The sequence below is a fragment of the Ambystoma mexicanum genome, chromosome 13, assembly GCF_040938575.1.
Source record: "Ambystoma mexicanum isolate Mex_15411 chromosome 13, UKY_AmexF1_1, whole genome shotgun sequence".
Lineage (NCBI taxonomy): Eukaryota > Metazoa > Chordata > Amphibia > Caudata > Ambystomatidae > Ambystoma > Ambystoma mexicanum.
This window is the reverse complement of record NC_090938.1, coordinates 689163761-689177435: the sequence shown is the minus strand read 5'-3', so window position 1 is coordinate 689177435 and position 13675 is coordinate 689163761. Positions and strand designations below refer to the sequence as shown.

The window sequence follows — 13675 nt, the reverse complement described above, 5'->3', positions numbered from 1 at the left end:
CCGTATGCACTGAATGACCTCTGATTCCCTGGTGATGGCAGGAAGCAGAAAACCCCCCAAGATTGGGCATTGGAGTTAAGACATTCTGACCACAAACTCGTTTTCAGGGCACAGTGTGCTCTTTTCATTTACAAAAAAAGAAAAAACAGCATTTCTAATCAGGTTTAAAGTTCAGTGAAGTGTAAGATATTTTTAAATGCTGCACTGCAAGGTTGAGCAAAGGAAGATAGACCCCCTTCTGCCAGCAATCCCCTTCTGTGAATTCATTGTTTTCCCTACACTCAACATGTTTCCCCCTCTCGACCAACTCAGCACACTGAAGGAAAGAGGCGCCTTGGGTGGATGGGTAGTGTAAGTGACGGAGGTAGTGAGTGGGGTAGGGCAATGCTGAGAGTGGCGGGTGAGTGTGTGGTATGTTGAGGGTGTAGCAAGTATGTGTGTCATTTTCCTTTGGAAGTGGCCATGACTAACTGGACAGAATCGTGGTGTCCTCTGCACCCAGATGCCATGCACAGCTCTCTGTGGATAACTCCATAGACAGTCAGGACATGGGCTTAACTTCCTAATAAGTAATCACTTGCTTGTCAATTCTACTGTAACTCCTTCCTTAACCTTTTCTTGCCGCCAACCAGCCTCCATTTTCCTCACTCTTTTGCCCCCATGGCCCATACCTTATTCTTTTCTTTCCTCTGTTTTCGCTCGGTTGGCAACCCTTGGCCATTCTTTGTCCCTCATTGTTCCACCCATCTCCCTAGTATCTCTTCCATGCCATGCACTGTCCCTTCCATCTCTCTGCTTTGTCCCTCATTCCCCTTTCTTTACCTCTGCCCTGCTCATGTTGTTCTTTCTTTCCCTAGCCTTTATCCCTGCCCTTCTCATGATTCATCAAAGCCCCTTCCTTATCTCTACTTTAGCCATCCTTTATCTTTCCACTTCCCATTCTTTTCCCCTCTTACGTCGCATCTATCTGCATCATCACCCCTGTTCTCCCACAGTTCTCTATCCCCTCCACATTTGTTGTCGCTCACTTGTCCCTTCTTTGTCTCTGCCCTTCCACTCCTTCATCACTTGCTGGCCCCCTCCATTTCCCTTTCCTTGTTGGCCCTTTGATTTGCTCTCTTCTGCTTCAATCTTCCCTATTGATGGCTTTCCCTGGTTGAGTCCCTATTTCTTCAATCTCCATACTTATCACTTCTTTATTGCTCCCCTTCTACTCCATCGTCTCTCCTTTCTCCCCTTCACTCTGCTTTCCTCGCTGTCTTTTCCTCTTCCAGTTGTGGAATGCATATTAGGCTCCAATACAGGTTATCATGCATGCCCCAAATACCCTGTTTATGGTAGATCCAGCATATGCCTCTTCCCATACCTGGAGACTGACTGTAGGATACTGGGGAGAAGTTCCCGTCGGTCTCCAGTCCATCCTCGTCGCTGAAGGGGCTGGTGGGGTCCTTGCTGTACCTTTGCAGGGTACTGTTCTCTCGTGGCAGTGGGGGTCCCAGCAGTGCAGTTGGACTTGACACATAATCACCGTCGGCAAACACGTCAGAATCGGCACCCTCCGAGGTCTGAGACAAAGTCCGGCCCAGGTATGGTTGTTCAGGAGACTCAGGGGTAATCACTTGGTCCACTGGGGGGGCTTCCGTGGCACTCTTGGTAAGAAGACAATAAAAAAGGAGGTAGACTTATGAAAAAGTGTCAGGAAAAAGGCTTACATATTTCAGACCAGTGTGAAAAGGACAGGGTCTATACTCAAGTAATTAACACGGTAGGATAGGTAGGGAAAGTACAACACAAATCTTCAAAATGCAGCCACTTCTCGTGGTGCCAGAGGTATGTTTCATGGTCCATTTATTTTACAGCCCAGACACCATACAATCTATCCAATGGGCTAGACCGATTCTACGTGCCCTAGCCTCACACACCAGAGGAGCTATCGCTCTGGTTCCACAGATCCTACGGACCCTTGCTTCAGACACCGGGTGAGCTATCTCTCCAGTTCCACAGATCCTACAGGCCCTTTCCTCAGACACCAGAGGAGTTTTCTCTCCAGTTTCACTGATCCTACAGGCCCTTGCCCCAGACACCAGAGGAGTTATCTCTCCAGTTTCACTGATCCTACAGGCCCTTGCCCCAGACACCAGAGGAGCTATCTCTCCAGTTCCACAGATCCTATGGACCCTTGCCTCAGACAGCAGAGGAGCTATCTCTCTGGTTCCACAGATCCTACGGACCCTTGCTTCAGACACCGGGTGAGCTATCTCTCCAGTTCCACAGATCCTATGGACCCTTGCCTCAGACAGCAGAGGAGTTATCTCTCTGGTTACACTGATCCTACGGCCCGTGACTGAGATATTAGGGTTGACATCTCTCTGGTTGCACAGATCATGTAGGCCCTTGTCTCGGACACCAGAAGAGCTATCATATCACACAGGCTCAAACCTCATACACAGAGCTATCTCTCTCATGTCCACAGATCTTGCAGGTTAATGCCTCAGAAACCAGATATTCTGTCTCAGGTTACCTAGATGTTGTAGGCAAAGACAGCAACGGGGCTCTCTCGAAGGTTATACAGATCTTACACACCCTTGCCTCAGACAGCAGAGGAGCTATCTCTCTGGTTCCACAGATCCTACGGACCCTTGCTTCAGACACCGGGTGAGCTATCTCTCCAGTTCCACAGATCCTATGGACCCTTGCCTCAGACAGCAGAGGAGTTATCTCTCTGGTTACACTGATCCTACGGCCCGTGACTGAGACATTAGGGTTGACATCTCTCTGGTTGCACAGATCATGTAGGCCCTTGTCTCGGACACCAGAAGAGCTATCATATCACACAGGCTCAAACCTCATACACAGAGCTATCTCTCTCATGTCCACAGATCTTGCAGGTTAATGCCTCAGAAACCAGATATTCTGTCTCAGGTTACCTAGATGTTGTAGGCAAAGACAGCAACGGGGCTCTCTCGAAGGTTATACAGATCTTACACACCCTTGCCTCAGACAGCAGAGGAGCCATCTCTCTGGTTCCACAGATCCTACAGGCCCTTGCCTCAGACACCAGGGGAGCTATCTCTGGTTCCACAGATCCTACAGGCCCTTGCCTGAGACAACAGAAGAGCTATCTCTCCAGTTCCACAGATCCTATGCACCCTTGCCTCAGACAGCAGAGGGGTTATCTCTCCATTAACACAAATGCTACAGGCCCTTCCCTCAGACCCCATGGGCACTATATTTCTGGTTACACAGATCTAGCGGGCCCTTTCCTCAGACACCAGAGGAGTTATCTCTCTGGTTACACAGATCTTACGGCCCGTGGCTGAGACATTAGGGTTGCTAGCTCTCTGGTTGCACAGATCATGTAGGCCCTTGTCTCGGACACCAGAAGAGCTATCATATCACACAGGCTCAAGCCTCATACACAGAGCCATCTCTCTCATGTTCCACAGACCTTACAGGTTGATATTCTGTCTCTCAGGTTACCTAGATGTTGTAGGCCAAGACAGCAAAGGGGCTCTCTCAAAGGCTACACAGATCTTACACACCCTTGCCTCAGACAGCAGAGGAGCTATCGCTCTGGTTCCACAGATCCTACAGTCCTTTACCTCAGAGACCGGGGGAGCGATCTCTCCAGTTCCACAGATCCTACGGACCCTTGCTTCAGACACCGGGTGAGCTATCTCTCCAGTTCCACAGATCCTACAGGCCCTTTCCTCAGACACCAGAGGAGTTATCTCTCCAGTTTCACTGATCCTACAGGCCCTTGCCCCAGACACCAGAGGAGTTATCTCTCCAGTTTCACTGATCCTACAGGCCCTTGCCCCAGACACCAGAGGAGCTATCTCTCCAGTTCCACAGATCCTATGGACCCTTGCCTCAGACAGCAGAGGAGCTATCTCTCTGGTTACACTGATCCTACGGCCCGTGACTGAGACTTTAGGGTTGCTATCTCTCTGGTTGCACAGATCATGTAGGCCCTTGTCTCGGACACCAGAAGAGCTATCTCTCCAGTTCCACAGATCCTATGCACCCTTGCCTCAGACAGCAGAGGAGTTATCTCTCCATTAACACAAATGCTACAGGCCCTTCCCTCAGACCCCATGGGCACCATATTTCTGGTTACACAGATCTAGCGGGCCCTTTCCTCAGACACCAGAGGAGTTATCTCTCTGGTTACACAGATCTTACGGCCCGTGGCTGAGACATTAGGGTTGCTAGCTCTCTGGTTGCACAGATCATGTAGGCCCTTGTCTCGGACACCAGAAGAGCTATTATATCACACAGGCTCAAGCCTCATACACAGAGCCATCTCTCTCATGTTCCACAGACCTTACAGGTTGATATTCTGTCTCTCAGGTTACCTAGATGTTGTAGGCCAAGACAGCAAAGGGGCTCTCTCAAAGGCTACACAGATCTTACACACCCTTGCCTCAGACAGCAGAGGAGCTATATTTCAGGTGACCCTGGTTTTGTAGGTTCAGGACTTAGAAACACTTGTGTATAGGCGCGTTACAAATACCATACCATATCATATCATATCATTAGATGGTAGAGCTATCTGTTTGCAGACGGATCTTATAGGCGGAGACCTCAGACAGCAGAACTGTCAGGTTACATAGATCTTGTAGTCCCAAGCCTCAGACAGTAGCGCTCTGTCTCAGGTAAGACGGATTGTGCAAGCCTTTGCTTTAGATTCCAGAGGAGCGATCCCTCAAGCTGCAGAGACATTGTAGGCTCAAGACTCAGCCAGCAAATGCATCTCTCAGGTGACACTGATTTTGAAAGCTTGGTCCTCTGACAATAAAACAAACCCTTGGTTATACAGAATTTAGAGAGCGATCTCACGCCTTACGCTTGGCATTGTACCAAGGTACTTTGGCTCATCTGATTTACCTTTAGTGAGGGCATGACGCTGCAGTATTTTGGGGACATGGGCATTCCTCCGAGTTCTATTGTAGTTTGATGGGGATGGGGCAGATGGGGAGCACCATCAATTTAAGGATATTTTGCTGCAGTAATTTGAGGCTGATTCTTACATTAAAGACAATCCTTTAGGCACAGTGTGGGGTATGGGGTGGAAGCACATGGTTGTTCCATACATCAAATGACATCCTGCTGTGGTTGTTTGGGGAGAGGAAAGGATCCTACATTAAGGACATTCTGGCACAGTAGCTGTGGGGTCTCTCGTCACCTTTTCAGAGACCATTTTCCTTGAGTAATTTAGAGGCAATACCTATCCTTGAGATATGCGGTTGCGCAAGCTGTGGGGTCTCCAATTACCTATGAGAACATTCAACTGCGGTATCTTGTCTGGGCCTCCCAACCTGCAAGGACATCAAATGGGGCCGTTTGGGGAGTGCTCGTTAACAATGGCGGACCTTAAGTTTTGATAGTCCATAACAATGGCGGACCTTAAGTTTTGATAGTCCATAAGCTGCTCCCTAAGTTTAAGGACATTCCACTGCAGGAGGTTGGGGGAGACAACCTTTGGGGACATTCCACTGAGATAGTTTGAGGTGAGGGGTTCATCAACTTTGAGGGCATTGGAGTGGTTTAGTTTGTATTTATTTGAACAAGAGGGTGAGTGTTTCGACCAGGAGTGCTTTACAAAAGGACCATAAGAGAGATCAGAGCACTCATTTTACAGTGGGTGAACTGGAAGGTGAGCAGGTTGACTAGCCTGTGAAGGAGGGTGAAGCAAATTGGGAGCCTCGACTGGGCACATCACAAACTAATAAACTATATGCACATTACGTATGGATAAAGATAATACGTACACTAGTGACTGAACAGTAGTACAAAGCAGGGGGGGGAGAAGAGATGGTCTTTAGGGGAAGATATGTCTCCTCTGTGGGCGTGCATGGCACCTTCATTCGAGAGGAGTGTTTTTGGGGCTGTTTTGGGGTCTGGCAGAGTGGCTGTTTTGTTAAACTCTGGGGTAACCATTTCTGGTGGGTTGCGAGAAGGTTGAAGGAGTTGAAGTGGGATACAGTGTTTGATATTGCAGGCGCGAGGAGGAAGATAGTTTGCCAGGTAGGGCGGGAGGGGGGTAGCCCATGTGTAGCCTTGAAATCCAGGAGGAGAGACTTTAAGAGGGATCTGTGTTGCAGAGCCAGCCTGCGTGGGCACAGTGAACAGATGTAGGAGATAAGCGTGGGAGGTTATAGAGAGCACAAGTCGCAGACTTGAGGACTTTATTGAGGAGGAGAGGGTAAAAACACAGAGGAGGATTGAGCAGTTTGAAGATGGCAGCCTTCCTTTGCCAGGGACATTATTGTGTAGTAGTTTGGGGGGGGATGATTTTGTCCTTTGTCCTCATTCCTTTGAGGCTAGTCTGCTGTGGTAGATAAGGGGTCAGCACATGCTTTAAGGACACTCTGCTGTCGTATTATGATGAATGCTTGTTTCCTTTGAGACCATTCTGCTGCTGTACATCGAGGGCACTCATAAACCCGGATGGCATTGGGCTGTTTTAGTTGGGGGGGTTGGGGAGGAGGGGGGGAGAGGGGTGGGAAATCTACTTTTGCCGAGGACATTTTGGTGTGGTAGTTTGAGATGGAATGGGTGGGGGAGTTGATTCTTTGGGAATATTCAGCTGCAGGTGTTTAGAGAGTGTTCCCTAACTGTACAAGGCGGATTTAGGTGTGGTACTCTGAGGTGGGGTGAGGGCAAGGGGTTTTGGGCCCCTGAAGGAATTCTAAGGCAATAGTTTAGGGTACGCCCTACCTTTGGCGAGAACAGTCTGCTGCAGTAGTTTGGGGCACGAGTTTGTTTGTTTATTTATAAATAAATATATAAGTGCATCTGCTGCCGCAGTTATGACTGTAGTTTAGCTGCTATACATTAACCTTGAAGATCTACTCTAGTTTAGGGACTGCTTCTTAATTTTGAGGACACTCCGCCACTGTACTTTGGCAGTTACCCCCTTACCCTTTGAGGATATTCTGCTGTAGTTTAGTAGCTGCTACTTGCTGCTAAGGACATTCCGCCACTGTAGTTTGGCAGTTACCCTCTTACCCTTTGAGGATATTCTGCTGTAGTTTAGTAGCTGCTACTTGCTGCTAAGGACATTCCACCACTGTAGTTTGGTGGCTAACCCCTTAAGTTCAAGGTGTTTTTGATGTAGATTAGTGGTCGCTCCTTATCTCTGAGGACACTCTGCTACTGTAATTTGTCAGCAACCCCTCGCCTGAGGATATTCTGCTGTACTCGTTGCTGAGGAGATTCCGCCACTGTAGGCTGGTGGCTACCCCTTACTTTTGAGAATATTCCAATTTTGAAGATATTCCTCTACTTTAATGTAGGGGCTACTCCTTACCTTGTAAAGACATTCTATTAAGTTATGCTACTTTGGGTGCACTCCTAAATACATTCAGCTGCTGTAGTTTGGCGACTGCTACTTACCATCGCTGAGGACATTCTGCTGCGGTAGTTGGTGGCCGTCTCCGAGTTGGAGAATCCCTCGTGGGTCACCAGGTACTCCTCTGCATCCACCAAGTCCTGTAAGACCTCGTCATCAAGCAGGGCACGGTAGAATGTGCTGTTAACGGGGCTGGTAAGAGCCATATTCTCATCATTCTAGACAAAGAAGAACATTTTAATTGTGTGAGGTAATAATGTGGTTTATCATCACCAGGACAAAGGCATGAACCAATGATTTGTGTTTCTGAGGTGGGAAGAGTCGGAACGTAATTGCTGTAAGCTACCTCTAATTCAAGCATATGCAAACACCACTACTTAGGTGCCCGCCCTTGGCCCACAGAGAATCTGGACTTAAGTGGGTAGTTGCAATCACAAGTAGGGGATATGCAGAACTGCCAGATACCCAGCCATTCACAGCCGGTCGGGATGGGGCATTGACTGTTGTGCTGGCCTACCTCTCGAGTGATTCCATCTGGGGGAAGAGAAACTGGGTTGGTGGAACCCTCAGAGTGTGTTTGGGTAGGACGCCTTGTGTTCTGCCCCATCAGAGATGCAGCAAGTTGCCTGGGTGTCTATAATGAGTATAGGGTAAACTTGTGTCAGACTCCTTTATGCCACATGCACTGCTCAGGTAAGGTGCTCAACCCATTGGCGTGAGCAGCAGATTGCACTAAAGGGAACAGAGTTGCTTGGTAAGACAACTGCCTATGTGATAAGAAAGTTTCTTTCAAATGACTGGATTTGCTAGCTACAAAGAATGTTTGGATTACAATAGAAAATACCTTTTAAAACTATACATACATTTTACGTGACAGAAATACACTACTCGAGAAGAGAACTGTTTTATTTCCGGAAATTCTTTTACTCCCAACTTCATAAAAGAAGGTAGAATGTAAATACTCTTACCTCAGCTTCTTATACAGAGCCCCTGGCCAGAACATTCCGGCCAATCAGGGCACACAGAGCATTCCAACCAATCAGGGCACTGGAATGCACTGAATGCCTCATCGAATTGGGTGGCCAGAACCCTTCTGCTACTCTTAACCGGATGCAATACAGGGCAGTTCGTGCAGAATGTTCCACTCACCCATAAACTCAACACAAAAGGGACTGACCCTTGCAATGTCTCAGAAGAAATACGCAAGCATAGAATATTTGAACCCATTGGCAGTCTCTAGGTCTTACCAAACAGCCAACGGAAGATCTGCGGATACGTGTGAGATCTTGAGTTTGGTGGAAGTATTCCACTTACTTTTGGGAGTGACGTAATAAAACACCTTTTGTGGAGTAAAACAATAATTCTGCATCCTGGCACCACTACTACTTAACTGAGTCTATCAATCTCTCTGGACACACCTCACAGTCATCTCAGTGTCTCCTGTCAGTCTTCATCTGCTGGTCTCGAATTGTCTTTCTGTTCCCTTCTGTATGTTTTCCCGGGCTTCTCCCAGTGCAGCACTGCCTGCCCTTTTAGTGTTTTTGTGCTTGTTTCAAAGACTCTATCAATGTTTCTGTCCATATGTTTTCTCTCCATCTCTGCCTTTCTTTGCCTCCTTGCCTCTCTTTTATTGATTTCATGCTTGTATCTCAGTCCTCCTAAGAAACCTTTTTAATGTTCTGTGCTTGCCTTAATGCCTACCAGTGCCTCTGACCATGGCTCTCTACTTTTCTTTCGATCTGCAACTCTATTTTAGGTTTCTTTGTCCCTTCTAACATGCACACAACAGCAGAAGTGCATATACTTCTTTCAGGCTTACTATCTTTAATGCTTTGCAAGTACCTGCCAGTTTCTCTGTATCTTTCACTTGCTATACCTCTTTTTGTTTACCAGCCTCCCTCCCTCCTACTGCAACATTCTCTGTGCGACTGCTATGCCCTTGGACAGCCTCATTCTGCGGTTGTCTGTTAAACTCGGTCTTTCAACTTTTAGTTGGTTCTTTAATTGGTCAGTCTTGCCGAGATTATCATTACATGAATATCATTATTTCTATGCCTATCATTTGATCTAGGTTGCGTCTATCTTTGTTTTGTGGTTGTTGGTCTCTATAGTTTTTTCCAGCCTGTCTGCAATCCACGTAACAGGTGGGTTTACAAGAGTGACCTTTTCCACACATAGAGGAGCTTGCGGCTGATGGGCTTTTATTGACCACCAACGCAGGCCCTCCTATAATTGCCTGGTCAGAAGGATGCAGTCCTCTCACGACCCAGAGACCTGCACCCAACGAGTGTCCAGAAACTCCTGGAAAGGGCACATGTGTAGCCTGCAATGATTGATGAGAGGAATGCATGAAATCATGCCCAATAGAGACTTGTAACTGTGGACCGAAACCGCAGTCGATGTGCTGTGGTGGTGCGCCTTGTGGAGAAGAGTGGATACCCGTTCTTGGGAAAGCATTGCTGTGCAGGAGTGTGTGTTGAGCTTTGCTCCCCGGTATAATGCTTGCTGTGCTGGAACCAGGCAAGACTTTGGGAAATGTATGGAGAAGCCGAGGGACTGCAGGATGTGAATGGTTGAAGATGCGCACTTTGCCGCCCCGCTGTAAGATGGTGCTCGTACCAACCATTTGTCTAGATATGGGTAGACGTGGATGCTCGTTCTGCGTAGATGAGCCACCAATGGAGCGAGGAATTTGGTGAACACCTGTGGGGCCGATCGTAGGCCAAAAGGCAGAGCTTTGAATTGATCATCTACACCGCCCACCACAAACCACAGGTAGTGGCGGTGTGAGTGACGCGCCAATCACTTGATTCACTTGCCAGCCACGATGTCCCTTTTAATTTCAGGTTTGATTCTTGTAAATACTTCTATCAAACTCAAGATCCTCCCCACCAATGCTTTTGTTCGGAGTATAACGCATGCTATACATTTACCTTGGGTATTTAATTTTCTTTTTTACACCCTGCATTTTCGGGTCAATTTACTGGTCCTGGGAAGCTAGACATTGGGCCTCATTACACGGAAGGCGGTGAACCATGGCGCTATTAGCGCCATGGTTCATGCCGGTAAAATACCGGCACCGCCTTGGTGGAAAGGGGAATTACCGCCCCATTCCAAGGTTGGCAGGGCGGTAATTCCCCCTTCCACTATTGCCCTTCCCCATTCCCATATTTGCCCCATAGGGCTCTATGGGAATGGGGAAGGCGCTAATTACGGTACCGCAAATTGCGGTACCATAATTAGCTCCACTGGTCCCTTTGCGGGTTGGTTTTTAATGCCTGCAAAAAGCAGGCGTTAAATTCCCCAACCCGCAAAGGGACCTCGTAGTAAGGCGGTAAGGATTTACCGGTAAGATACCGGTACCGGTAAACCCTTACCGCCTACCGTGTAATGAGGCCCATTATCTGCAAATATCTCCTTCTGAGCAATTCACCATTTAATTCAGCAGACAGTATTTCCATTTGCACACTTTTTGGTCGTAGTTGTAAGTGGACACATTCTATGAGCTCAGGAGCCATGCCGCTAAGTTCATAATGTTTGGATTGGGGTATAGCATCTTCCCCTGTCTTCACATGACAAGAGCTTGGTGTACCCTTATCTTGATGTGGGGGTGTAGCTGATACTTGCAGTAAATGTGGTGTTTGCACTTTACAATCTTTTGAATCATTATTGTTAGGCAAAAAGCATATGGCAAGGTCCCTGACTAAGTGATTGACCTCACATTGTCTAGTGTGTCTGGTTGTCGGAATCTGGATGCTAAGTGCAGGCATTGACTGTTTCTCTGGTTGCAAACAGTTCCATGTCTGGTGTTCCCCATTGTTAAAGCATGTTGCATAATGTGTTTGGATCTATTACCAATCAAGGCATTAATTAGTTTTCACAAATTGCTTAGAAAACCAATGTATTCGATTACCAATTTTATACTTATATTTTAAATGTCACCAGATGTTATTTGTACCCCAAGACATAAAATGTGCAGGAACACAGCATTTCTATGTACCTTTGAAGTAATACATTAGTGCAATGAGCGTCTATAAAATGTAAAGGTTATTCCCAGCGGCAACTTGCTAACACACAGCCCGCACCAATAACACAACCTGCTCGCAGAAGGCCTTTTAATAATCTTTCATTCTCAAGATTAAAGCGCTGCCCGTGGTACCTTTTATCATGAGAATGGAAGAATATTTAAAAGACCTTCTGCCAGCATGCTGTGTTATTACTGTGGGGCTGGGTGCTAGAAAGTGGCTGGAAATAATATTTCTCCCAACCAAAAGTGTGGGAGAAATATTATTACCAGCCACTTGCTAGCAGCCAGCCACACAATCACAGCAAGTGTCGGGGCCTTTCAAATGAAAGGGCTCGAACCTCAGGAGGTTCCGCAGCAACTTCCCCCATGTTGTCAATCGGTCTTGTAACAATGACGGCAACAAATTAATTCCTCGATTTTCGTTTTTGGGGCCTACAGTACGCGCTTTGCAGTGCTCGCACTAAAGCTGCGTTTTCTCTTCCATGGGATATACAGTGTTATCAGCTCACTGCCTTCTAACACTGGTTCCTTCACATCGGCCCCTTGCCGACAAAGAAGTGGTTAGAGCTCTTCAGTGGCTACTTCCTGTTTAAGCTGCCTGCTGGCTGGCCCTCACGTGATAATCTGAGTCCATAACATTTATCTTAGTCACCATTGTAATGTAGGCACCCCATGGGTGCCTCACACTTTGCTCTCAGCCGGGGGCCCCAACCACCATGTTGAAATGGGCCCCCACACATCTTCAGCCGGGCCTGCCTGCACTAATATCACAGCCTGCAGAAGGCCTTATAAATATTCTTTTTATTCTCGTGATTAAAGGCAGCTGGCCGGAGCACCTTCTATCACACGAATGAAAGAATATTTAAAAGACCTTCTGTCAGCATGCTGTTATTACTGTGGGGTTGGGTGCTAGAAAGTGGCTGGAATTAATATTTCTCCCACCCGAACAGGCTGGAGAAATATTTCTTGCCAGCGGCCACGTGCTAGCACCCAGCCCTGCACCAATAACACAACCTGCTTGCAGAAGGCCTTTTAATATTCTTTCATTCTCGTGGTTAAAGCACTGCCCGTGGCACCTTTTATCACGAGAATGAAAGAATATTTAAAAGGCCTTGTTGCAGCATGCTGTGTTATTGCTGCAGGGCTGGGTGTTCGAAAGTGTCTGGGAGTAATATTTCTCGCAGCCGAACAGGCGGGAGAAATATTTCTTAACACCAAACACAACCTGCTTGCAGAAGGCCCCCCTTCTGCCTCCCTCATGAGCACCCAGCACGATTCTTTACCTCAGATTGAGCTGCAGCCCATGCCTACTGTGTGAGTGGAGCTGTGCTGCTTGTGCTGTTCCTCATCTCCACATGATTTGATGATGCCGAACCTGGGCTGGGATCATACATGGATACAATGTTTTTACCCCAGCCCAGGAGCTTCTGCCTCGCCTGCACGCTGCACAGATAACCAAATCTGCTCTGTAAATTAAATCGCAGTTGGTGCAACTGTGACATGATTTCTAAAATGAACAGCAAACTAGCAATATTAGCTCGCAATCGCAAATTGCAATGCAATACCGCTTATTTTATGCCTTGCTCATTCACGTGTGTCTTGTAAGGGACAGCATGATTGATCTGAATTCTGATTTTGTATCTCTAGCACGGGTCAAAACTGCAATGTTCTGCTACCAGTGTGATGTTCCTAAGGGGACACCAGTGCCATATCGGTGGTGCTATCTTAGTCAACAAACAGGGACACACAAAACCCCTGTAGTTCTCCCAGAACATTGTTGTGGTGTTTTCAGTTCTTATGAAGACATGTGTGCATAGTATTTGTTTCTGGAAATTGCAAAGAGTGATCTCTGTTGCTGTAATCTCTAAGGCATTGATGTGGAGCGATTTTTGTGTCTGCACCCCAGTGCTATGATGTCCTACATATGGAGTCTGCACCCTAAGAGAGATGGGTCTACTAAGGTGACCTCAGGAGAGGGGGGGCCATAAAGGGTTGTCCCCTTGAAGGTGGTTGTGCATTTCACCCCTGGTAGCTGAATGACCATTGGTGCTGTAATCCTTAGGTCCTCCCCAATCCCACTCTGCCTGTGACAATGCAAAACTAGAACATTTCTGTAAAAGGTCTTGCGTGTAGTCTGGCGTTTAGTAACAGATTACTCTTGGGTGTCGAGATACTGGGTGATATTTGTGGATGTACAACGTGAATCCCAAGTATTGTTGTAGTTGCACTGGTCTCTGTGCCATATGAATGAATTGATTGGATGTGCTCCCTTTAGCAGCCAGTTACCTAGG

The 13675-nt window shown here is 47.3% G+C and overlaps 1 protein-coding gene across 1 annotated transcript in view; it reads right to left on the bottom strand.

The window, feature by feature from the left end:
- Positions 1 to 13675, bottom strand: part of ERBB2 (erb-b2 receptor tyrosine kinase 2) — a 343410-nt gene that overhangs the window by 4489 nt on the left and 325246 nt on the right. Inside the window, exons 25-26 of the mRNA XM_069634737.1 lie at positions 7402 to 7575; positions 1367 to 1649 (exon numbers count right to left, since the gene is read on the bottom strand). Coding sequence (XP_069490838.1) covers positions 1367 to 1649; positions 7402 to 7575 — 457 coding nt within the window. The remainder of the gene's footprint in view (positions 1 to 1366; positions 1650 to 7401; positions 7576 to 13675) is intronic.